Below are 25235 nucleotides of genomic sequence, written 5' to 3'. Positions count from 1 at the left end.
TTGGGTAGATCTGCCTCTGATACGACTCTCTGACACAGGGCACAGGTTTGGCTCAGTCCAGCAAAGTTTATGGACACCAGCACTGTGCCAGCTGAGAGAGAGAGCTAGGCCATGGTCTGGCCTTCTGGGTGTTTGTGGTTCACTGAAGGGGGCTGTCCCCTTTTCTTTTCTTTTCATGCCATCTGCTTCCTTGTTCCCTTCTCTCTGGGCAGCACACTTTCAACGGCATCCTGTCACATGGAATCCTGTACCGTGTAACAGTTCTTTTCTTAAACTCCTGATATCTCCCACTTCCGTGGGAGAGAGAGGTGTGGAAGCTGGAGCTTCAGATCAAGGCCTGTGCTGCGGGGTAGGAACAGGGGAGGTGACAGCGCAGGTGACAGCGCCATCGGAAGCTCCAGGAACAAGCACCTCTCCCACCATGTGAAATCTTTTTGGAATGTCCTGGCCCATCGGGGCTTAGGGACTCCTTTGATGTGACCACTGTGCCTTGTAAAACAGTTATCTTACTGTTTTACAGTAAGTTGTGTATCTGACACAGTGAATTAAGACAAAAAGCTAACCACAGTCAAGGGAGCCCTTACTTCCCGAGAGAACAAACGCTCCAGAGAGGACACCTTGGGCACCATGGCCACGGCCGCCTGTGGCTCTGATGCTTTCAGGTGTGGCCAATCTTCCCACTTCCCACTGTGTCCTGATGGCTTCCACGGATGCAGGGACTTGCTCCAGCAATTCTCCCCCTTTCCCTGGCACCACTAGTCCTCCCTTCCCTATTGGAGCTTCCCCCACGGCCTTACAAACTTACTATTTATCCCACACTTCAGAAAAACAAAAAGACCCTTTGAACGCCCTTCCTGTAGCTATTACACCACGCCTCTCTCTTTTTCCCTTAAAGTGAGTCTCTGAACAATCATCTGTGCTCCCAGTCTTTCTCTTCTCCCACTGCCTCGCAACCCCTGTGAACAAGTGTCCCCCCCTGCTTTCCAGAGATGCCCGCTCTTGTCTTACAAATGACCTCCACCTCGCTGGGTCCAAGGGTCCCGCTCAGACGGGCACTGCCGGCTCTGGCGGGGGCACAGGTGAGGACGCCCTCCTTCCTGCAGGCTCCTGGTAATCCCTGCCTTTCCAGGCACTCCTTAGTCTACTTTGCTGGTGCCTCTGTCTCTCCCTTCCCCTTGGTAATTTCTTTAGTTTCATGACTTTAAACATCATTTATATGCTAATGAAAGAGCTCCAGGCAGAGCTCTTTCTTGAGAGCCTTGGACTTGCACATCCAGGTCACTGGGCATCTCCACAGGGCTACGGGAAGGCACTGATGGGTCCAGGCTGAACTCTTGAACTTTTCCTCAAACTTGCTCTTGGCCGAGCTTTCCTCATTCAGGAAGCCGTGTTCTCCATTCTGCCAGCTGCTCAGGCTCCAAATTGCAGTCTTCCTTTTTTTTCCGTCTTCCTCTCACATCCCAAATTTGATTCATCAGCAAATTAGCTTGGTTCTTTTTTTTTTTTTTTTAACTGAACACCATTTAATAAAAAACCAGTAGTGTAAACAGGAAAGCTGCACGAAGATACCATGTTGCCGTGGAAGGCTGGTGCCTGCTGCTGGGAAGCTGAAGGCAGGGGAAGCAGCAGATTTGAGGGACGAGTACTAGATCTTGGTTCTTACATTTGAAATGTTTTTTTATTTTTTATTTTTTTTTGACAGTCTTGCTCTGTCACGCAGGCTGGAGTGCAGTGGTGCAATCTCGGCTCACAGCAACCTCCACCTTCTGGGCTCAAGCGATTCTCCTGCCTCACACACCCCAGTAGCTAGGACTACAGGCGTGTACCACCACTCCTGGCTGATTTTTGTATTTTTAGTAGAGACAGGGTTTCACCTTGTTGTCTAGGCTGGTTTTGAACTCCTGACCTCAAACAATTTGCCCACCTTGGCCTCTCAAAGTGCTGGAATTACAGGTGTGAGCACTGCGCTTGGTCCTTATATTTGAAATGTATTTTGGGGTGGGTGCTCACACCTGTAATCCCAGCACTTTGGGAGGCTGAGGCAGGTAGATCACCTGAGGTCAGCAGTTTGAGACCAGCCTGACCAACATGGTGAAATCCCGTCTCTAACTAAAAATACAAAAATTGGCCGGGTGTGGTGACACGTGCCTGTAATACAAGAATTGGCCGGGTGTGGTGACACGTGCCTGTAATCCCAGCTACTCAGGAGGCTGAGACAGGAGAATCGCTTGAACTCGGGAGGCAGAGGTTGCAGTGAGCCAAGATTGCGCCACTGCACTCCAGCCTGGGCGACAGAGCTAGACTCTATCTGGAAAAAAAAAAAAAAAGAAAGAAATGTATTTCGGACCTGACCTTCTCAGCATCTCCACTGCTATAGTTCTGGTCCTGCTGCTGTCCTCTCATCAGACATACGCAGTCGCCTTCTCCCTGGTCTCCCTGCCCCTACCCCTTCAGCAAATTCCCCATAGCAGCCAGAATGCTCCTCTTCAACTTTGTGGATCCTGTCACCTCTTTGTTATTTAGGAGGCTGAGGCAGGAGAATCGCTTGAACCTGGGAGGCGGAGGCTGCAGTGAGCCGAGATCATGCCACTACACTCCAGCCTGGGCAAAAAGATTGAAACTCCACCTCAAAAAAAAAAAAAAAAAAAAAGAAGAAAGTCTATGAAGGTTGAAAAACTGAGTTCTGAATAAATACTCTGATGATTCTGGAATAAATAGTGGAAAAATAAAATCTTGTCGTATCAGGCAATATGTTATGGGCTTTACAGGTATCATCCTGCTTAGTCCTCACAACAGTTGTGAGAAGCAGGTTTTGTATTCTTAATATTACTTATCTGGTAGTGAAGACTTAGTGAGGTTAAATATGATCGCATTAAAAACAAGGGGCACTTAGGCGAGATTTTCTACTTTTCCTGGCATGATTACCTTTAAAGCATCATAAGTAAACAAAAGAGTTCACCCTTAGCACTGAAATTACTTGCATTAAAGGTGAATGATTACTGGGTGCTAAGGGCAGAGCCAAGTTTTTTTTTCTTTGTCTTTTTAAACAGTTAAAGATGGACTCTGGTAATAAAAATAGAGTTTTAATTATTTAAAAAACCCAACATTAGTAGCATATTGAACTATTTATACTATTTTTTCCCCTAAAGTTAACCATGTGAATATATTTTTTCAAATAACACGTAACTGAAAGTTGCAATCTCCATTATAAAATATTTTCAACTTTAACATATCTGAGATAAAAATTCCTCCACTTAATATTTATTTTTAATTTTTCTTTTTTAATACAGAAAAAAACTTCAATGATACAAATCGGTTTCAAATTTTGGGGAGAGCATTATCATTCTGCAACACTTTGTTGAAAAGGGCCTTTATTGTACAGGCATCTGTGATCAAGTCAAGAACATAGACTAAACAGGCAAATTTCACATGTGCGGTGTGTGTAGGAATGAGTTAGAGAAGTGACCTGGATGACCGTGGGGAGAGACAACTGGTTTTATTGGGGTTTTTCACCAGATGCCTCCCAATGTCTTGGGGAAAAGAAATATAGAAAACAAAAGCCAGATTTCTGACCCAAAGAAATGGGAGGAAGTGGCATGGTTTGGGGAAGACTGAGGCTATGGGAACCTCTGAGGTTGCCAGGGCCTTGACCTTGGGATGTAAAGACACAGAGATGTCAAAATACTTCTGATGTAGTGGATCTATGAAAACAGACACACACCGATCCCATCCTGAGACGAAGTCAGAGCCTGAAGCCGGAAGATGAGTAAAGCCATGGGAAATGGAACTCCCGAGGAAGGGCTCCGTGAGACCCAGAGGCTGCGGGAACCACAGCTGATGCAGCAGCCGCTGAATGAGGAGCCTGGCCTGTTCCAGTCAGCACTGACAAGTCTGGCACAGAGCCCATGGCATCTACATTTGTTTCCATGCCCTCTTTTTGTTTGGGATTAATTCTCCCTCTCTAAAAACCTGCTCTATTTTTCTGTTCTTAACTTCTCTTCCACCTAAAATCCCTTCCAGCCTTTCACACGGTTAAAGGATTAAAATAATCCACATCAGTTTTTAAAACATTCTGCCACAAGTTATTCTCATAGATGTCTCAATAAAGTAAAAAGAGCATACTTTAAAAAGATGAATTTCTTACAGAAGTGACTTCTACCACGCAGTCCCAGCTCCTCCTTGTCCCCATAAATCTGGAGATGCAGGGCACCAGCAGCAGTGGTGGCCTGGCCCATGGGGTGTGGGAGAGTGGCCTGTTCCTGTTGCCTTAATGGGGCCCTTCTCATCACATGGGTCATTAAAGACCCGCTGTTCTGAGGAGGGTACACAGCTCTGTGCATAAAATGTCCCCAAAGAGCTATTATTGTTGAAGAGGTTCAATCACCTTCTCCTAACTTATTCCCCATAAATCTCTAATTTTGAAAGACGATGTTTATAAAACAACCTTCTCTACTAATAATTAGCTTTCTTATATTTATTAATCAAAGATTAATCAAAGCATCTGACCCAGCATCGCCACTCTAAATTGATAAAATCCTAGGCTGAAAAACATGTTTTATGTCTTGTTAGACTGGGCAGCTTTATCCAGGAAAATAGCTTACTTCTTTTCTTTTAGCCTTAAAAAATCCCTTTTATGAAAATGTATTATAATATTAGCTTTTGAAATGCTGAAAATCCTTAAAGATACCATTTGATACCTTTGGTCTGCCCAACACCTACCCTGCCACCTAATCCAAACTAACCCAACTGAGGCCGGATACCCTGGGTTGAGGCTGATTTCATTAATACCTGAGAAACAGCAAAATGTAGAATAGTGACAGTGGTTAGTTAAAATTGTGGGTGCTGGAGTCAAGACAGCACCAGATGCAAACCCTGGCCCTGCTGCTTAGTAGCCACAAGACCTTGAACGAGTTCACCTCTCGAGGCCTCAGTTGCCTCATCTCTAAACTGGGGATAATAGCCGAGCCTGCTGCGGGCATTCATTGTGAGAATCAAGTGAGACAATGACCACAGCATACCGAGCACAGCACCTGGCACACAGTAAGGGCCCCCTAACTGGAAGCCACTGTCATCACCGGCGCATCCTAGAAATAGCACGACAAGCGCCAGTTCTTGCACTGTGTCACCAAGAGGCCTGGTGTGCAGAAGGTATTTTTCCATTCCTTCCTGGAAGGCAATTACAAACCCAGGAATGATACACTGAGTAAATCTAAGGACAATCTTTTTAAATTGCCCAGAAAAAAAACCAGTCCATTTTAGCAAATAAAGATAAAAGCACATCCTTAACTTACAGTTGTAACACAACAGCAGACCAGCTTCTCCATCTTCGTACACATCAATAGCTGCAACAAAATTAACCTGCAATGATAACGGGCAACGGTAGTGGGCAGGCTGGATGCTGACCCTGTGAAAAGACTTTTTCAGGTTGTGAGCGATTGCGGGGCCCGTGGCCCTCTGTGATGCAGGTGCCATGGGGTCATGTCTGCCCCACCAGCACCCACAACACACATTGGGGGCTGGGATTATAATACAATGGTGGTGAGAAAGAAAAGAAAAGAAAAAGGAAAGAAAAGTCTCTCCATTCTTTCTTCTCTGGGACTTTCTCACCATCTTTTCATAGCTGTTGAGAAGCTCTGTGCTTGGTATGTCTCCTCTCTCTATTGAAATGCCTCAGGTTTATGTTGTGCTCCAGCTCCCAGAGCATTTTCACATGAGTTGTTCATTTCACTCTCAGAAAGTACTAGGCTGGTGCAAAAGCAATTGCAGTTTTTGCCGTTGGAAATAATGGCAAAAACCGCAATTACTTTTGCATCAACCTAATATTATTGGCATTATGGTATACTTATTTTATGGAAGATGAAAGTGAGGCTCAGGGTGAAGTCACTTAAGGCCCTTGGCTGGTACACGCCACAGCCAACATCTGAACTAAGATTCCGGTTCTCTTCCAACCTTACCGCTCTCGTACCTCCAGTGAGGCAATCCTTCTGCCTCCACCAGATAAAGCCTGTGCAACTTAAAATCGCCACGGCATGTCTTCACACTTCTATTCTTTCTCTGTTCTTCATGTCAAGAGAGGCAGCATGGTGCAATGAAAAGGGCGTCAGAACACCTAGTTCTGTGGTCTGGGGCAAACTCCTCTCTCTGGGCCTCAGTTTCTGCATTTGAGAGGAGGGCACTCAACATGATGGCGTCCTGGGTCCTTCTTGATTTTCAAAACTCCAGCCCTCTAAGAGCCTCCTGCTCCTTTCACTTCCTCACTTGTATTCTCAACCCTTAGAGCCTGGCCTCCCGTGCTTCCAGGAAAACCACCCTCTGAGCTCAGCCAAGATCTCCCTCTCCCCAACCGAAGGCCTTGGCCACTGCTCATCTGTCCATCCTGCTCTCTGCAGCCTCTGACGGGTGACATCTTCTGCCTCCTGCCCTCTCTCCCACCTCAGATTATTCTTCAATTTCTTGGCTCTTCTCTCCTTAGTAAAACCCCACTTCCATAGCTCCAAATTTTGCTTTGTGCTCAAAACTCTAAACCACGGGCTCAGGCACACATTCTCCCCAGGGCCGCAGCCCCTAGACTATATCGTTTGTTCTCAGATGCAACTGATTCCACATCTAAGTCATTAAAAGCAGGAGGTAGTGGGTTGGGGGTGCGGGGGGTGGAGGGGCACAGACTGGGCAGACAGATGGGAGATCAAGCCCTGTCTAGGCCAGTTACTGCCTCTGTGGTGTGTGGCAAATGGCTTAGCCTCTGGCCTTAGGTCTTTGTCTGTAAAGCAGGCATAATGAGAACACTGACCTTGCTGGATTGTAATGGGAATTCAGTGAGACAAGGCAGAGATTTTAGCACAGGGCCTCATGCATGATGAGCACTCAATGAAGGCTATTGACTTTTTATCTCCCACACAACCAGCTTTCCTTCTAAACCTCCTCCTTTTTGTTAGCACATCTATTCTCAAAGTCTCAGAGCTACCTCCAACCTAAGTCCAGCAGCAGCCTCTTCACACACTTCCTCAGGTGTCTTTTTTGTGCCCCTGCTGCTGTTCTAGGCTAAGCCCTGACCTGCTCGCAGAAGCACCATGTTGTGGGCTCCTGCTGGCTCCTTTCCCAGCCCTTCTATCCACACTGTGCTCTTCCCACTGGCCCTGTACTGGCTGACCCTCCTCTTCACTGGTGTCACCAGAACACAGCCTTCACCTCTAAATGGTCTCATTATGGTGCCAAGGCCCCAACTGGCCATCCTCAGCCACTGCCACTGCCTGGGCTTGGGTGCCCCTTCCAATGGAACCTCGAGTTCTCTCCCATCTGTCATTATCTGGCACTGTACTTGGTGCCATTAGGATACAAAAAAGAACAAGGTGAAGTTCCACCCCTTAAGAAAAAAAAAACAGAAAAGCACATAAGTACACAAAACAAGGTATAACGGGGCAAATGCCTCAACCAAAAGTTGCAGGAGCTCAGCGGGGAGTGACAGTGAGGACTAGTGACCAAGAGCTCCAGCACTGGCATTGGAGAGAGCTGGGGGTTGTCACAGCCGAAATAATCCCCATGGCTCCAATCATGCCCTGTGTTTTAGGCTCTCTGCAGAGCGTGCCTCACCCTCTGGTGCTCTCTCGTCTGTTTGTTCCCTGTGGCTCCCCTCCCCATGAGATCTAAGGCTCAGGACGCAAAGGCCTGTCTGTGCTGCTCACTGCTGGCCCCTCAGCATCCAGATCAGGGTCTGGCGGGTGGCAGGTACAGAATAAACTCATCGGATGGACAAGGGAGTAAATGAAATCCCAGCTCCATCACTTCAGAGGCGTGTACACTCACGCCGGTTGTTTCCCCTCTCAGACCTTCAGTTTCTTCATTTGTAAGATGGTAGAAAATAAGAATATCTAGGCCTACTGGCTTGAGGACTCCAGGAGGTAACTTATCTAAGCACCTGGCACAGGGCCTGGAGCTTGGTAAATGCTCATGTTGGCTGATATCATTATTTAGATAAGGAACCAGCACCAAAGGGTATATTACATGAAGGACAGTCCTTAAGTGCCCTCTGACCCCAGAAAGGAGCCTTCCTGGCTCCACCACTTTGACTTAGAATCACTTCCTCCTCAGATGCCCCTGTACATGTCAGTTTTACTTCACCATCTCAGCTAGAGGCTTCGTGCTGCACCGTGTCTGCTCTGCCAGACTGGGAGCTTCTCCACAGGAGGGGCGAAGTGCTACCAGCTTTGTGGCTGGCCCTGCCATCCCCACCAGCTGTGGGAACATGGTCTGTGGAGTCAGCCAGCTGGGGTCCAAGTCCTGCCTCTGCCACTTACTAGCACTTACTAGCTGTGTGCTCTGGGGTAAATAAGTGACTTCTTCTTTCTGACTTCAGTTTTCTTTTCAATAAAAATGGAGAAATGGGCCAGCCGTGGTGGCTCACTCCTGTAATCCCAGTAATTTGGGAGGCCAAGGCGGGCCTGAGGTCAGGAGTTCGAGACAAGCCTGGCCAGCATGGCGAAACCCTGTCTCTACTAGGTGTGGTGGTGGGCACCTATAATCCCAGCTACTTGGGAGGCTGAGGCAGGAGAATCGCTTGAACCTGGGAAGTGGAGGTTACAGTGAGCCGAGATCACGCCATTGCACTCCAGCCTGGGAGACAAGAGTGAAACTCTGTCTCAAAAAAAAGGAGAAATGAAGAGCCCCTCCAAGACATAATGCTTATGACATGCTCTGACCCAGGGCCTGGTACACAGAGGTGGCCATTCAATGGTGGCCACAATTACTATAATTATGGGAGGGTTGACTGCAGTGGGAAAGGTGGAACTAGACAGCCTTTTAGTTTAGAGATAAGGCCTGTGTGTGTGTTTGGGGTGGGGTGAGGGAGGGTAGTAGTGATGACAGGTATGGAGGAAGTTCAGGCAGCCTTTTAGACCAAGATCTGTGCACAATGACCACAGACAACAGGGGGGTACTTGGCATCCAGTAAGTCTACCAAGGGGCTCCAACGCTGTGCTGACAGGCAGACAAACGTGGCAATATTTGGAGAGTTGGGCTTCAGGACAGGTGGTGGCAGGCTTCAGCCCCAGGGCCAGGATTCAGGAACAGGGTTGGACTTAACCACTTCCTCCTCAGGCATGCCACACCACTTTATTTTTCAGACCTTTATTAACACTTATTACAATAAGACCTATTTTATGCTTTGAAATAGGTGTCTGTCTCCACCTTGACAGGGGCCTGGCGGGGTTCTTGCTCCTAGAGATCCTGATATGACAGGTCTGGCGTAGGACATAGGCATTAAATCTTTATTTCATAAGTTTGATTAAAAATAAGTAGTTCTGGCTGGGCATGGTGGCTCACGCCTGTAATTCCAGTGCTTTGGTAGGCCAAGGAGGGAGAATTGAACTATGGATTGCACCACTGCACTCCAGCCTGGGACACAGCTAGACTCTGTCTCTCTCTCTCTTAAAAAAAAAAAAAAGTAGTAAGTAGTTCATTTTATTGGTATTTTAAAATGATAACAAATAATATATGGTGGTTGTAAAGATTCAAAACACAGACTTGTAACAACAAGTGAAGTGGGAACTGTGCCTCCCCTAGCTGGGGCTCAGTCCTCCCATAAACCAGGGACCCAGATCCCATGACCACGCCTGCAGTTCCTCCCAGAGGAGCCCTTGGTTTTGGGAACCAGGTCAGTGCTGGTGGCTAGAGCAGCAGCAGCAGGTCACAGCAGGCCCACTGGTACAGTGAAGTTGACAGTGACTTTCAGAATGTTGCTTTAGTGCTTCTTAAACATTTCCTCTCTTGAGCTAGAATTGTAATAGAACCCGAGGTGGGTAGAAGACTGAAATAGGGATCAAGTGGTCCTGCCTAAGAGAGGAGGAATGGCAGCAGGAAGCGAGGCCTGCCTAGTTAACACTGGTGCCCACAGAGGCGGGCAGGCAGTAAGTGTAGACGGAATGGAGATGAAATTCCAATGACCCAGGCTGTGTCCCCACTGCCCTGGGTGCTGAGCTGCAGGAACATCTTGGTAAAAAGCTAGTCCTGTTCCCACAAGGCCTATTTCTAACCAGCTATTAGAAAACATACAGCTCATTATCTTCTTCATTTTCTTAGGGCTCATCTCCCCAGTCAGACAGTACACTCCCTGAAAGATGAGTTCACCTGACTAAGCACCTGTGCCTGCTGGGAGCCGTGCAGCCGCCATTCTACCACAGGAGGGCTGTGCACGCTGGCTGATCCTCTCAGAGGGCTGTGCATGCTGATCCTCTCAGAGCCAGGAACTAGGAAAGGTTTTTTTTTTTCCCCCTTAAAATTTTTATTTTCTTGGCCGGGTGCAGTGGTTCACACCTGTAATCCTAGCACTTTGGGAGGCGGAGGTGGGAGGATCACAAGGTCAGGAGATAGAGACCATCCTGGCCAACATGGTGAAACCCTGTCTCTATTAAAAATACAAAACTTAGCTGGGCGTGGTGGCCGTGCCAGTAATTCCAGCTACTTGGGAGGCTGAGGCAGGAGAACCGCATGAACCAGGGAGTTGGAGGTTGCAGTGAGCCGAGATCGCACCACTGCACTCCAGTCTGGGGATAGAGCAAGACTCAGTCTCAGTAAATAAAATAATTTTTTTTTCTCTTAGGAAAGAACTTTGTATATTTGTCTTTTTTTTTTTTTTTTTTTGAGACGGAGTCTCGCTCTGTCACCCAGGCTGGAGTGCAGTGGTGCGATCTCGGCTCACTGCAAGCTCTGCCTCCTGGGTTCACGCCATTCTCCTGCCTCAATCTCCCGAGTAGCTGGGACTACAGGCGCCTGCCACCTCGCCCGGCTAATCTTTTGTATTTTTTAGTAGAGACGGGGTTTCACCGGGTTAGCCAGGATGGTCTCGATCTCCTGACCTTGTGATCCGCCTGTCTCAGCCTCCCAATGTATATTTGTCTTTTAAAAAGCACAATGAAGGCCAGGCGCGGTGGCTCATGCCTGTAATCCCAGCACTTTGGGAGGCCGAGACGGGCGGATCACGAGGTCAGGAGATCGAAACCATCCTGGCTAACACGGTGAAACCCTGTCTCTACTAAAATACAAAAAAACTAGCCGGACGTGGTGGTGGGCGCCTGTAGTCCCAGCTACTCGGGAGGCTGAGGCAGGAGAATGGCGTGAACCCAGGAGGTGGAGCTTGCAGTGAGCCGAGATGGCACCACTGCACTCCAGTCTGGGCGACAGACTGAGACTCCGTCTCAAAAAAAACAAAAAACAAAAACAAAAAAAGCACATTGAAGAGGCTGGGCGCGATGGCTCAAGCCTGTAATCCCAGCAGTTTGGGAGGCCAAGACGAGTGGATCACTAGGTCAGGAGATCAAGACCATCCTGGCTAACACGGTGAAACCCCGTCTCTACTAAAAAATACGAAAAACTAGACGGGCGAGGTGGCGGGCGCCTGTAGTCCCAGCTACTCGGGAGGCTGAGGCAGGAGAATGGCGTAAACCCGGAAGGCGGAGCTTGCAGTGAGTTGAGATCCAGCCACTGCACTCCAGCCTGGGCGACAGAGCGAGACTCCGTCTCAAAAAAAAAAAAAAAAAGAAAAAGGACATTGAAGAAAGGACAGAAAACTTGAGAGTCATTCCTGACAGCCATCCAAAAAACAAAACACAGAAGTCATCAAAGAAAATGGTTCTTAACCCAATTTATCCAGGGTCTCTACAAATCTTTAAAAATAGGAAAAAGAAATCCTATACTGAATTATAGGACATTAAATATAGGTAAATAATAAAAAGATCATATAAAAGAAATTTAATAAAATGATTTTTTCTCTATAGCTACCCTGATGAGTAAGTAAACTGCACAATTTTCAGCCACTTAAGCATGATTTATTTTAAAATAGAACTGTCAGAAAGTTTCTCTGAAATGAGGTGAGGACTTTTCCACTACCAGAAGCTGGCTAAGTCTTAGGAAACTAGTTGTCAGGAAAAGGACTGATTGAACAAGGACCTGCTGCACCACGGCATTTCTGCTTTGTTTGGCTGCTCACACAGTTTTGAGAAGGAAGAAGGGGGTGAGAACTTCTTTTTTTTTTTTTTTTTTTTTGAGACAGAGTCTCACTCTGTCGCCAGGCTAGAGTGCAGTGGCACAATCTCGGCTCACTGCAACCTCCGCCTCCTGGTTTCAAGTGATTCTCCTTCCTCAGCTTCCCAAGTAGCTGGGATTACAGGTGTGTGCCACCAGGCCCGGCTAATTTTTGTATATTTAGTAGAGATGGGGTTTTGTCATGCTGGCCAGGCTGGTCTTGAACTCCTGACCTCAGCAGATCTGCCCGCCTCAGCCTCCCAAATTGCTGGGATTACAGGTGTGAGTCACTGAGCCTGGCCAAGGGGGTGAGAACTTCTAAAGGACAAACCAGGGCCCCTGCTCCTCAGAAGTCTGGGTGGGAAGACATGCTGGTCCAGGGATGCCCAGGCAGTGGGGGGTGGGGGGTGGGGGGAGTGGGTGACATTCCTCTCAGCTTTAAATTAGGAAGTTTCAGGACCCACTCCTTCTTCTAGGTCTATATTAGTATCACCTGAGGGTAGACTTAAAAAATATTGGCCCCCAAGTACCACACACCTCCAGATTCTGATATAATTGGCTTGGCCTGGGGTCAGACACTGATCTTTTTAAAGCTCTCCAAGGGATGACAGCCAGGGCTGCAAAGCAATGAAATATACCAGGGATTCCCAACTTGGCTAAATATGAAAATTATCTGGGGACCATTTAAACATACCCAAACCCATGCCACACTCCAGACCCAGGAAATCCTTGGAGGAGCAACACGGGCAGTAGTAGCTTTTCAAATTTCTCAGATGACTCCAATTGCAGACAAGTCTGGTCACCACCAATATAGATAAGAGAAATGACAGACCACTCTGTGATCAATAACAGCTAAAGACAAGAAGGTCTCCTAATTACATCTAGATTTTTCTATTTCTGATTTTTCTGTTTCTTAAAATCTTGCTCTAATTAGGTCTTAAGTCTTCCTAAAATAGTAATTAGCAATTTTAATGAATATTTATATGGAACATATTTACAGTTAATACAAATTGTAAAGCATAAGTGGAAGAATTCTGCAGTCTCTCTGATTTAGCTGAACAGGACTGGAGGTAGCCTGTGGGTCCAGAAGCCCTCACTAGGAACTACAGTCTCCCTGGAGCTGATATCCCCATTCTGTGGTTTCCTTATACCTAGGCCAGAATACTGGCTTGCACTGCATGATGCAAACCTCAATGGCTCACTGATAGTGGGCCTTGTCCTGCCTCATAGAGATACATGGGCTGAAGAGCTCTGTGATCTGCTAATGTCAGTGTCAGTGTTGAACAATCTCCAGTGACAGGCTGCCAGGCCTCAGGGTGGTGAGTGCTCACCACTGTCCAGTGGGCGCCAAGGTTTAAACCCCACACAGTCACCTCTAGAATATAAGTGCAGCTTTGGGTGGCCCTAGATTTTGTGCCACACTAGGACATCCCTGTTCTCTGTGCATCAGGCCAGGGGTGTAGACTCTCAGGGCAGATCTGCCCGCTCACTCTCTCCTAATGGGCTTCCACCCCTTCTTCTTTTCCTACTGGGCTTTTAAGAGGGTAAGGAGAGTGCTGTACCCACTCTGGCCACCCAGTCCCCAAAATGAGAGTCTGCAGCCCCTCAGAGGTCAAGCTTATTCTCCAAGGGCCCTCTCAGGACAAATCATCTAACAAATGCTCTCACTTATTTAGTTATTATATTTAGTCAAAATTTTGACTCTTCATGTCTTTTTTTTTTTTTTTTTTTAATTTTAAATACAGACAAGGTCTTGCCATGTTGCCCAGACCTGTCTCGAACTCCTGGGCTCAGGTAATCCTCCTGCCTTGGCCTCCCAAAGTGCTGGGATTACAGGCGTGAGCCACTGCTGCCTGGCCTCTTCATGTCTCTTTTATTTGGAAGGATGGAGTGGCAAGGAAAGATCTGAAAACTAAACAGGGCAAATGGGACAGTCACATGATAACAGATAGAATCATTCTGACCTATAAAAACGGCAACTTCACATAGCTCAGTCTAAATAGTGAGTCACATAATACTGATGTGATGAATAGTACATAACTTTAAAGAAATCCAAATTATGGCATCTCAGGGTTAGAAGACACAACGATGATTAGTCTTTCCTGATTCCCACTTGTCCCCACAACCGCTGGCTTACCCTGTTGGCCTCCACGTGGTGCAGCCTGAAGGCTTCTCCTGTGCTCTCGTTCACCACATCAAACTGGTGTCGATAAGCCACACAGATGAGATTGTCACTCTCTTCAGTTGGCCCATCCACTAGGGTCATCACCACGGGAGAGTCGGACAGACAGATCTCCTGTGTGGTTGGTGAGGATACAAGAGACGGGTGAGAACAGAGCAGTCAGCTCCATGCCAAGCCCCACTGCCCATTCCCTCCTTTCAGAGACGGCACCTTCTCCAGGCTCCTGCAGAGCCTTGTGCTACAGGAAAGAAGGGACAAGACAGCAAAGTGCCAGGGGTCACATCAGACATCTCCTTCCCATAACCTGTCCTCAAGACTCAGGCCTCTGTCTATCGGAAAGGGTCGAGGCCAGGAAACAATTTAACAAAATGGAATCTACAGTATGGTCTGCTTTATCCCTTACATCGTCTGGTCCTGTTCTGGGATTCAGTAATAGTATTAATAATTGCTAACTAATCTATTTGTGTACTTAACATGTGCTAGGCACTGTTTTCACTGAATCCTACTTATAAGGTAGGTACAGCTACTACTGTCTTATAGATGAGGAAGCTGAGCCTTAAAAATCAATCACAAAGTTCACACAGGGTAGAGCTAAGATATAAACTCAGGAAATGTCATTTCAGTGCTCATATTACATAAATGTATATGCTGCAAGTAAATCTGCATTAAAATAGCTAATCACTATATGAAGAAAGCTAACACCTAAGTAGAGCAAGATTTTAATGTGTTTTAACTTAACTGTCATGCTGCTCTGTCCCCTGAAGTTGAACATTAGCAGAAATTCATAGGCATAATTCAAAAGGCTTTAACTCTAGGCAAAAAATAACTTCTCAGCTCACCAGTAGAAATACTCCATCTCAGTGGCCAGTGTTAGATATGTTCCATACCTTAATGTACCCTAGTCTTTAAAAGATAAGAGATGGTGGCATCAGGGAGGGAACTTGAGCCTGGAGGAGGTTTCTCTCACAAGGCTCCCCTTCAATCTCCCAGCAAATCCTGCTGACTGAGGCAAGCAGGAAAGCATTGCCCACTGCTTCTTCCCATCTCTCCTGCTACCAAAGCCACCAACCTTTCTTGCCAGGATCCTGCACTGGTCTTGTTGCAGGCCTTCTTATTTCCACCCTTGGCCTCCTAAGCTCCCCTCTACCCAGAAGCCAGCACAATCTTTTCAAAACATGCCACTTCTCTGCTTCAAATCTTCCAATGATTTCCCATCTCACTCAGAGTCAAGGCCAAAGTCTTTGCAATGGCCTGAGGGCTCAAGAGCATATTTCCTAGTTCTCTCTGATCTGCCTGCCTTGTTCCCTCTGCTCTTGACTGTGCCTTCAATAGGACCTCAGGGCCCTTGCCTGGCTGCTCCCTCTGCCTGGAATATCCTTTCCCTAGATATCCTCATCAGTCACTCCTATACTTCTTTTGGATCTCTGCTCAGAGGTAACCTATTCAGAGAGGGCTTCCTGGGACATTCTTTCTGAAACAGACTCTCCCAACTCCCTGCTCCACTATCCTTTGTTCCCTGGCCCTCCTCTATATTTAATTTTAGTACTTCTTTCTGCCGGCCATCATAGCTTTACTTGCTTATTTCTGTTAACTGTCAACTGGAAAGTAAACCCCATCAGAAGACTTTATTTTGGTCATCGCTGTGTCCTTCGTACCTAGAACAGTACCCATAGATATTCACTGGAATCAATGGGCCTTAGCTTCAGTCTTCTGGGGGAAACAAGAGCACCAGGGTGAGGGTTTCCCTAGTTGGCTACTAAACAGTGGAACAACCTCAGTGGGTAACAAACCCTGGGTGGAAGGACAGAGTCTGCCTCACGGCACCTTGGCGGGGAGATAGATGATTTAAAGAGCAAACCTACCCTGATGTACTGGAATTCTTCCACAGGTGACTCAGACAGGGGAGATAACAATGAGGTGCTGCTGACCCCGCTTGGCTTGTTGTGTTTTCTTGTGATCAAAAGTAGTTTATTCCGAATTGCGACCACAATCCTCAGCTCTCTGCTGTGGTGAGTGTTAATAGCATACAGGTGGCAGCCTGGGCAGAAGAAAGAAATGATGCCCTACACGTGACATGCAGGTGTGGAAGCCCCCAGGCCTTGATAATTTGGCAATACCTAGGAATCCTGGAAATTAAGCGTAACTCAGTGAATGGACTAAGAATATTTCTGATACTAGGCAAAACGGAGACTAGATATTAAAATTAGGTTGAGTTACAGGAAAATTAAGAAAATCCTATTCCCAGCTGGGTGCAATGGTTCACACCTATAATCCCAGCACTTAGAGAGGCCGAGGTGGGCGAATAACCTGAGGTCAGGAGTTCGAGACCAGACTGGCCAACTTGGTGGAAACCCATCTCTACTAAAAATACAAAAATTAGCCGGGCGTGGTGGTGGGCGCCTGTAATCCCAGCTACTTAGGACGCTGAGGCAGGAGAATCGCTTGCACCCAGGAGGCAGAGGTTGCAGTGAGCTGAGATCGTGCCATTGCACTCCAGCCTGGGCAACAAGAGTGAGACTCTGCCGAAAGGAAAGGAAAGGAAAAGGAAAGGAAAGGAAAGGAAGTCCTATTTCCTATATTCTAGAGTTTGTGAACTTAACTTCAGACCTACTACATGGCATCAATTAAAGTAATGAGAGCTCCAGGAACCAAAGTCTAAACATTTCTTCAGTAACAGATTTGCTAACAGAGTTTAACGCATCTCTAGAACCTGTTATGCAAGGCCTAGCATTTCTTCTAGTCCTCAACGTGTTTGTCTGGCTTTCAAGCTTCTTATGGAAACAGTGATGCTATTTTTGTGATGTTTCCAAACAAAAAACAAACTAATAAGATCAAATTCCTATTCATTTTTATTTTCAGCAAAATCTGGGCAGCATGAGGGGAAAAAAATGAATTGAATGGAATCTACCAATCTATCAAGTCACCTTTTGTTTTCTCCAACTTGTTTTCTCTGCAGTCAGACCTGCTCTTCCCAGTCTGCTTCCCCTCAAGGCCCTTTTGCAGAGCGCTTAGCCTGAAGACAAAGAGGCGAGCATCTTTTCCTAGTGACATAAAAAGGGCAGAGGAGGAGATTAAATGGAAAAGTAAGGTGACCTGAAGGGCCTCCAAGGGCCGACTGTGTAGGAAAACTAGGACTGGAGATGTTCTGGAATTTGGGAGGCACCCGACACCACTTTTAACCGATAAAGCAATTACGTATGCATCCCTTTCCTCCCCACCGCCCCCTGCCAAGGCTTCCCTCCCCAGAGAACAAAGGGGCCACTGAGGGATCCCAAGCACTGGGCATCAGGAAAGGAAACAGCTGGCAGAGCCTATGCAGTCAGACCCCGGCGACCTGTGGTGTGGGCCACAGAAGACAACTGTTTTCCTTCCTCCACAGCATGCCACCCAGCAGGGGATACCACCTTTGTCTGCTCTGAGAACCAGAAGGTCCAGGGTCTCGAGCACATGCATTTGCTTCACTGGCAGAGTTCTGTCAAACACGGACACTGATGGAAGGTCATCTGGAAAAGGAAACCTGGTTACCCATCACTGCAACCCAGCCCATGCTTTCCAGAACCCACTGAACGTGCCTGTGGGTAGTTTTGAACCCAAGTTCTCTCTAGGCAAGGAAGGAAGTCAGCTTCTAGGGCTTTCATAAGCTCTACACAATACGTTCAAGCACTATTCTCCTCCTAGCTCAGGAACAATTACTGGTGCTTTCTTCCCATAGGCAATTCTATATTCCGAACTCTATATAGGGGGCATAGCGGCAGAAGCATGAGAACCCTATTTGTGTTCATCAAAGAAAAAGCAACATCTCTCAATACCATTTTTTACTAGGGTTGTACCAAAGGCCTGAACACCAAGTTAAAAAAAAAAAAGAGCAGCCATTTCTCTCAAGTATTTTCTTATTTTTATGTAATATTTGAAATTACATTATATCTTATGTCATATTGCATACATCTCAAGAAAGCAAAATTAAAATTTCCTTTTGGATTTAAGATAAATACAAACACACTCTACCCTAACATGTCCTGTGTTTGTGGCAATAGTAGTTTGCCTATACATTTTCAGTATTTTTTCCCAAAGGAATACGAAATCTCCTTTTTAGACAAAAACATAAATAAAGAGAAGTATCAACTAAATTGCCAAAATAGCAGGAAAAACGAATTGAAGTGGGAATGCTCAGGGAAATCTCTGGTAAATGGATGGTTCAAGACACTGCACTTCCACACAGGATTTGTTGTTGAGGTTACTTACTGGGAATCTAAGTTGCTAACAATTACTTTGCTCCTGGGGGCCCCGAGGACACAGGGGGCTAAAAGAATTACTAAGGCTGTTCCATTCAGTTCCGAAAGCAGAAGGGTCTGTTCTGAGATGGATGGCAGAATCAGGGCAAGGCAGAGGTGTCCGGGATGGTGGAGACATTTGGGGCAGGAGAAGTGGCTGGCCCATTCTTCACCTGCATTTATTCTGCAAATGCTTTGCTGCAGGGTTGGGTTTGTTTAATTAAAATTTAGGAGCAAGGGGCTCTGAGGATCCTTTCTTTTCCAGAAATCTAAGTGTGGTTGGGAGTTCATCCCTTCCTGGATGGTATCCAGAAGGGAGCAGAGCTTTCACTATCAGGATTAATAACTGTCCCCCGCGTAGGGAGAGGAGCTCCCATTCCTGTAGGCCTGTGAGGGCTCAGATTTGTCAGAGCACAGACTAAGCTAAGCTTAGTATTACATCTAGGGCTTGTCTCTTGTTCCTCTTAAATATTGGGGTGAATGCAAATTTTACAATAGCTCATCAACCACTTTTCTGCCTCCTCTACCCTGGGCTTCCACAAAATGGAACTAATTCTCAGGGTCTTTGTACTTCCGTTGGGGCAGACTTAGTTTTTCAAAATGTGGGATGATCACCCTAATACCCATCATCATAGTTGGCTAAATAACTACAATTATTCCATTTGTGGGAGAACAGCAGTCACAGCAAGGACAGGTAACATACACTAAGGGCTTTCTCTATGCCAGACCCTAACGCTTAGGGTTTCATATGTTTAACTTAAATGTCCCAATGACCCTATTAGGTAGGAACTTATAATATTCCCATTGAACAAAGGAGGAGCCTGAAGCTTGGTGTTAATGACTTGTCTGAGATCACACCTCCAGCATGTGGAGCCCAAGCCGGTGCAAGGACAAAGCCATGCTTTTCACCAGTGTTGGAACATAAACTGGGATGTTGGAGCAGCCCCATATCCCAGTGGATAGAGATGCGGCTACAGCAGCAACAACACTCCAAGGAATTAATAAATGACAGAGGCCCTTCATTTTACATAGGAACAGAGGTATACATTGTACAGCTGCCGAGCTATGTACAGAGTGAATTAGCACTTATTCTCCATCCAGTCTTTCTCAGACGGCTGAACAAGTTTGTGTACAACACAAGAAGGAAGTGGAGGCAAGGATCTGACAGAGTGACAGGTGGATTTAATGACTGACTGATGACAATGCTTTCCTTCCTGTAATCTCTTTATGAAGAACAATCTTTTAGAACCAGCTTTTCTGTTACTGCAAAACCAAAACACATGGTGAGAGCATATTTAATCAGTATTTAGTTTCCTTTCAAAGTAGGTTTTGCTAACTTAGGATACAAAAGACCTTGATTTTTAATAATGACCTTGAAAGGAGTAGACTCTCAAGGGATACAGCTAATGAAATTAAGCAAAGGCTAATGGGATAGAGTGGAACTCAGTCTGAAACAAAATGGATGGACTCACTCATGGCAACAGTTCATAATATGATTAAATGTAGACAAGAAAAAGGTAAACAAAGAAATAAGAGAATTGCGGCTTAAAAGCACAACAAGAAATACAAAGAAGGCCCTGAAGATTCTTCTTCTTCTTTTTTTTTTTAAGCAAAAACAAACAGAAGCATCATCGTACAATAAGGACATGAAAAAACTAATTCAAATCATAAATCTAAGCCAGTGGTGGGTATAAACAGCTACACCCACCATCCTGTCGAAGATGACTTCCTTCAAATTTGGAAGAAAGAATTTCCTGGCAAATCACAATACTCCTTATATCTGACATTTCTATTAAATTTTGGATCCTTAAGATAAAAATTTCAGAAAGGAACTTGGTAATTTTGGTTTGGATTTTGCATTTAAAAAAATAGAGGCAACTCAAATAGAGTATTTCGGTTTTAGGCAAGCTTACGAATAGTCATTATGAAGGCTGCTTTCTCTTTCCCAAAAGGGCAAAAGGGAAGGAGTGAACATTCTTTAAATCGCAAAATTTTTCATAATTATTTGCCCAGGACTATATTTTTTGAAATCTGTGTTGGAGACATTGGTAGAGTTTAATATAATGTAGTTGGTTTAGTGGAAAGAGTCCTGGACTAACAATCACATCTGGGTACTAGTTCCAGATGTGCCACTAACCAGTTGTGTGATCTTGGTTAACTCACATCATTTATTTAGGCCTCAGCTTGTCCATCAATAAAACTACAGACTGCACTAAACCTCTAAAGTCTGTTTTTTAAATTCCTTTTGTTGTTGTTGTTTCACTTTTGTTAAGATCTAAGGATTTTATTACTTTTTTTTTTTTGAGACGGAGTTTCACTCTTGTTGCCCAGGCTGGAGTGCAGTGGCGCAATCTCGGCTTACTGCAACCTCCGCCTCCCGGGTTCAAGCAATTCTCCTGTCTCAGCCTCCCGAGTAGCTGGGATTACAGGCATGCACCACCACACCCAGCTAATGTTGTATTTTTAGTAGAGACAGGGTTTCTCCATGTTGGTCAGGCTGGCCTCAAACTCCTGACCTCAGGTGATCTGCCTGCCTCGGCCTCCCAAAGTGCTGGGATTACAGGCATAAGCCACCGAGCCTGGCCTACTCTTTTTTTTTTTTTTTGAGATGGGGTCTCGCTCTGTCGCCCAGGCTGGAGTACAGTGGTGTGATCTTGGCTCACTGCAAGCTCCGCCTCCCGGGTTCACGCCATTCTTCTGGCTCAGCCTCCCGAGTAGCTGGGACTACAGGTGCCCACCACCACGACCGGCTAATTTTTTGTATTTTTAGTAGAGATGGGGTTTCACCGGGTTAGCCAGGATGGTCTCGATCTCCTGACCTCGTGATCCACTCACCTCGGCCTCCCAAAGTGCTGGGATTACAGGCGTGAGCCACCGCGCCCGGCCTCTTTTTCTCTTTCCTTTTCTTTTTTTTTTTTGAGACGGAGTCTGGCTCTGTCGCCCAGGCTGGAGTGCAGTGGTGTGATCTTGGCTCACTGCAAGCTACGCCTCCCGGGTTCATGCCATTCTCCTGCCTCAGCCTCCTGAGTAGCTGGGACTACAGGCGCCTGCCGCCATGCCCAGTTAATTTTTTGTATTTTTAGTAGAGACGGGGTTTCACTGTGTTAGCCAGGATGGTCTGGATCTCCTGACCTCATGATCCGCCCACCTCGGCCTCCCAGTGTGCTGGGATTACAGGTGTGAGCCACCGTGCCTGGCCTACTTTTTTTTTTTTTTTTTTTGAGATGGAGTCTTGCTCACCAGGCTGGAGTGCAGTGCTGCGATCTTGGTTCACTCTGACCTCCTCCTCCAGAGTTCAAGTGCTTCTCCTGCTTCAGCCTCCCAAGTAGCTGGGACTACAGGCACCCGCCACCACATCTGGCTAATTTTTGTATTGTTTTAGTTAGAGATGGGGTTTCAGCATATTGGCCAGGCTGGTCTCAAACACCTGATCTTATGATCCGCCTGCCTCAGCCCTCCCAAAGTGCTGGGATTACAGGCGTGAGCCACTGCGCCCGGAAGGATTTTATTACCTCTTAGCAATTTCATAGAGACATAGTAAAGATAATAGCTGCCATTTAATAAGTTACTACTATGTGCCAACCACTATGTAAACACTTAATACAGATAACTTTAGCCCCTACAATCCCCTCCTTGTAGTTGTGATCATCATCCCATTTTGTTTCACCAATTTTCATCATTATAAACTTTTCAGCATCTTAAAAAATTATCCCCAATTTAGAGAAACTCAAGGCTCATAGAGGTTGAGTTTTCTTTAAGATCACAGTTTCCAATCATTTTGTAATTTCAAAAATTATATACTGAATTTAAATTATAAATTTAAGAATTTTAAATTATCTGCCTTTTGTTAAGTTCATTATAGATACAATGACTATGGGCCACAATTGAAACACATATCCAAAATAACAGATGAGGTCAGAAATAGATCCATTATGAAGCATGGCTCACATTTCCTATCATACTTCAGAAGGCACCGGGCATGGGGCCCTGGCACACAGCAGGTGCTTGGTAAATGTGCCCAGTAAGTGCTGGAGGGAGGATGTATAGGTTGTACTGAGGGATGGGAAGATGCTCCAGTTTTAGGCCATTATGTCATTCTCACAGTGGCGGCTTTGGGATTCTCACAAAATGTCACTATGGTAACCAGAGACTGGGTAGCTGTTTCTGGGCAGTCCGAGGAAATGCCCTTTGAAGACATTGTTTCTGTGCCTATGGCTCCCTTGGAAGCCCAGGAGACAACTTGTTACTAGTGTTTGGCTCCTCTGTCATTCATTCAGGGTCTGGAATAATCTAAAGGGGACTCTTGATGGAAGGGACCACACCGTCCTTGAGTCTACACCTGCTCTGAAGTTGCACCCTCTCTGGGCAACGGTGGCTGATCTGTGGTGACAGAGAACAGACTAACTCCCCGGGCAGGCTGATCTATCTGGCTGTCAGAATGTATGATTTTATATTGAGCTGAAATCTGTCTCCTGTCAAAATCTTTTTGTTTCTATATCCATCAAAAATGGGTTATCTAAGATTCTTATTGTTTGTGTTGGAAATCAGTACTTTTTGAATCAGAAATCTTTTTTTTTTTTTTTTTAAGACTTTGAGAGAGAGAATGTCCCTGAGACAGTGGTTCTAAATAATGTGTCCTTGTTGATTTAAAGTAAAATGTTGGAGTGATAATAAGTATTGGCTGAAAAGGAGATTCTTTTCACAGGTTATTTGATATCCACAGTCCCATCATATATTTTGGGAAGAGAACCTATGGCCCACCCTCCAGCATGCTTGGCTCAGAGTATATTACTTCTACTTGCCCTGAAAACAAGGGCTTTCTAATTTCATAAGGAAATAAAACTTCGCTAAACTCTCTGCAGACCACACATTTATGGTCCAAAGGGAGTTGGTTGGTGGTCACTCAGAATTACTACAAGTTATATGAAAAAGACATTTGTAGGAGCAGCTACTCACTAACCATCCACTAGCAAGACGCCAGCATCAGTGGAAACCAGCAAGGCCTGGCCCCAGGGATCTGCACACACGGCTTCGTGAGGGAAATTACTGCAGAAACACTGGGGCTCCCACGGCTGTGAGGCAATACAAGCATCGGAAGATAAGTGCACCAGAAAAAATACACTGCAGCCCACCAAACGGAAATGTACAGTACCACACCTGAAACAGTAACACAGATACCCCCGTGGGAGCGGAGTCATCCAAACCCTGGGGTCTGGACTCAATTACCTTTCTTAGGAAGAAAAGTCTTCTTTCAAATATGTATGCAATAGGAAAAGAGTGAATTCACAGGTTTCTGGCACTATAACCTGTCTCCAATATTATAATGTTTCTCAGGGGCAACTGATGCATTATAACGGTTTCTAAGCAAGCATTTTGCTTTAACACCTGGGAGCTGGGCCAAATGGTGCCTCTGTTTTAGAGAATTCATATTAGTTTCATCATTAAAGGAAGTCCCACATTATTCTATAAGAAAGCCAGATTCCTGTGTTGCTGATTCAGCAGATTAGTAAAACATAAATGATGCTTTAAAAGGCTGATATTGTTTTCACGTGAAAATGCTTATTGACCCACATAAGAGACAAAATCTTAAAGAAAAAATAACAGTTTGTAGAATGCAAGTGCTGTGAACAGAGCTACTCAGGTTTCCGCATGACATATCTATACCAAGTGAACGCTTCTTAGTTCATTTCCATCTCAGACATAAAGGGGGAGCCTTAGAGCCACATGTGGATGTGTGGAGTAGGAGGCATTCTGTACCATGATCTTAATCACACCAGAATTGTGGACATTTTCAACAGAATTCTTAACTTCCCTCCAAAGCACTGGATGAGCCTCAAAGAGTTTGTAGAGATTCTCAGGCCCAAGTTGAAGTCTTACATCTGCACTTTTACTCTCAATCAGGCATCAGGGCCCGATGTGTCCCACCTGGGGCTGTAGTAGAGCCTGTGTGTGCACGTGTAGGTGTGTTCTTTTTTTTTTTTTTTTGAGACGGAGTCTTGCTCTGTCACCCAGGCTGGAGTGCAGTGGCCGGATCTCAGCTCACTGCAAGCTCCGCCTCCCGGGTTCATGCCATTCTCCTGCCTCAGCCTCCCGAGTAGCTGGGACTATAGGCGCCCGCCACCTCGCCCGGCTAGTTTCTTGCATTTTTTAGTAGAGACAGGGTTTTACCGTGTTAGCCAGGATGGTCTCGATCTCCTGACCTCGTGATCCGCCCGTCTCGGTCTCCCAAAGTGCTGGGATTACAGGCTTGAGCCACCGCGCCCAGCAGGTGTGTTCTTAAGTACCCAGGCAAACATGCACTCGCATACTCAAGGTAAAGCGAAGGGCAATGAGGACCACCTTTGAAAATAGCATTAGGGCTGGGGGTAAACACTGTGTGTTACTGCTCTCTTAGAAAAGGAAAGGATGCTCTCCCTCTAGGAAATGCACGGCCTCAAAAAGAATATTCTAATTGCTAAGATGGGACTTGTAATGTTCTAAAAAGATCCCCTCAAGAACGTGAAAACATTTTGTAAATGGAAAAAAGGCTAAACAAGTGCAGGTCATTGATTGAAATGGCATTTCCCCAAGAAAATTTCTGGCAATTCTGAATTTGTGACTTACACCAAGAGAACATAAAAAAAGCAAAGTTAATATAAATGTCAATAGGGAGAAAACACAGACATCAGCATTAGATAACACCAACACAGAACAACCAATTCTTAGTAACCATATGTTTTCTGCCCAGAGGACGCAAGTTTGGAACACTAAGGCAGAAAGAAGTTCTT

General features: G+C 45.8%; 1 protein-coding gene across 1 annotated transcript in view; it reads right to left on the bottom strand.

The window, feature by feature from the left end:
• GARNL3 (GTPase activating Rap/RanGAP domain like 3) overlaps positions 1–25235 on the bottom strand; it is a 156382-nt gene that overhangs the window by 24159 nt on the left and 106988 nt on the right. Inside the window, 6 exon segments of the mRNA XM_010367849.2 lie at positions 5292–5358; positions 14153–14311; positions 16060–16235; positions 17122–17238; positions 17602–17700; positions 23429–23540. Of these exon segments, the coding sequence (XP_010366151.2) occupies positions 5292–5358; positions 14153–14311; positions 16060–16235; positions 17122–17238; positions 17602–17700; positions 23429–23540 (730 nt within the window).

Source organism: Rhinopithecus roxellana, chromosome 16 (assembly GCF_007565055.1).
Source record: "Rhinopithecus roxellana isolate Shanxi Qingling chromosome 16, ASM756505v1, whole genome shotgun sequence".
NCBI classification, from domain to species: domain Eukaryota; kingdom Metazoa; phylum Chordata; class Mammalia; order Primates; family Cercopithecidae; genus Rhinopithecus; species Rhinopithecus roxellana.
Note: the sequence above shows the minus strand (reverse complement) of the source record. Positions and strands in the feature narration are given on the sequence as shown.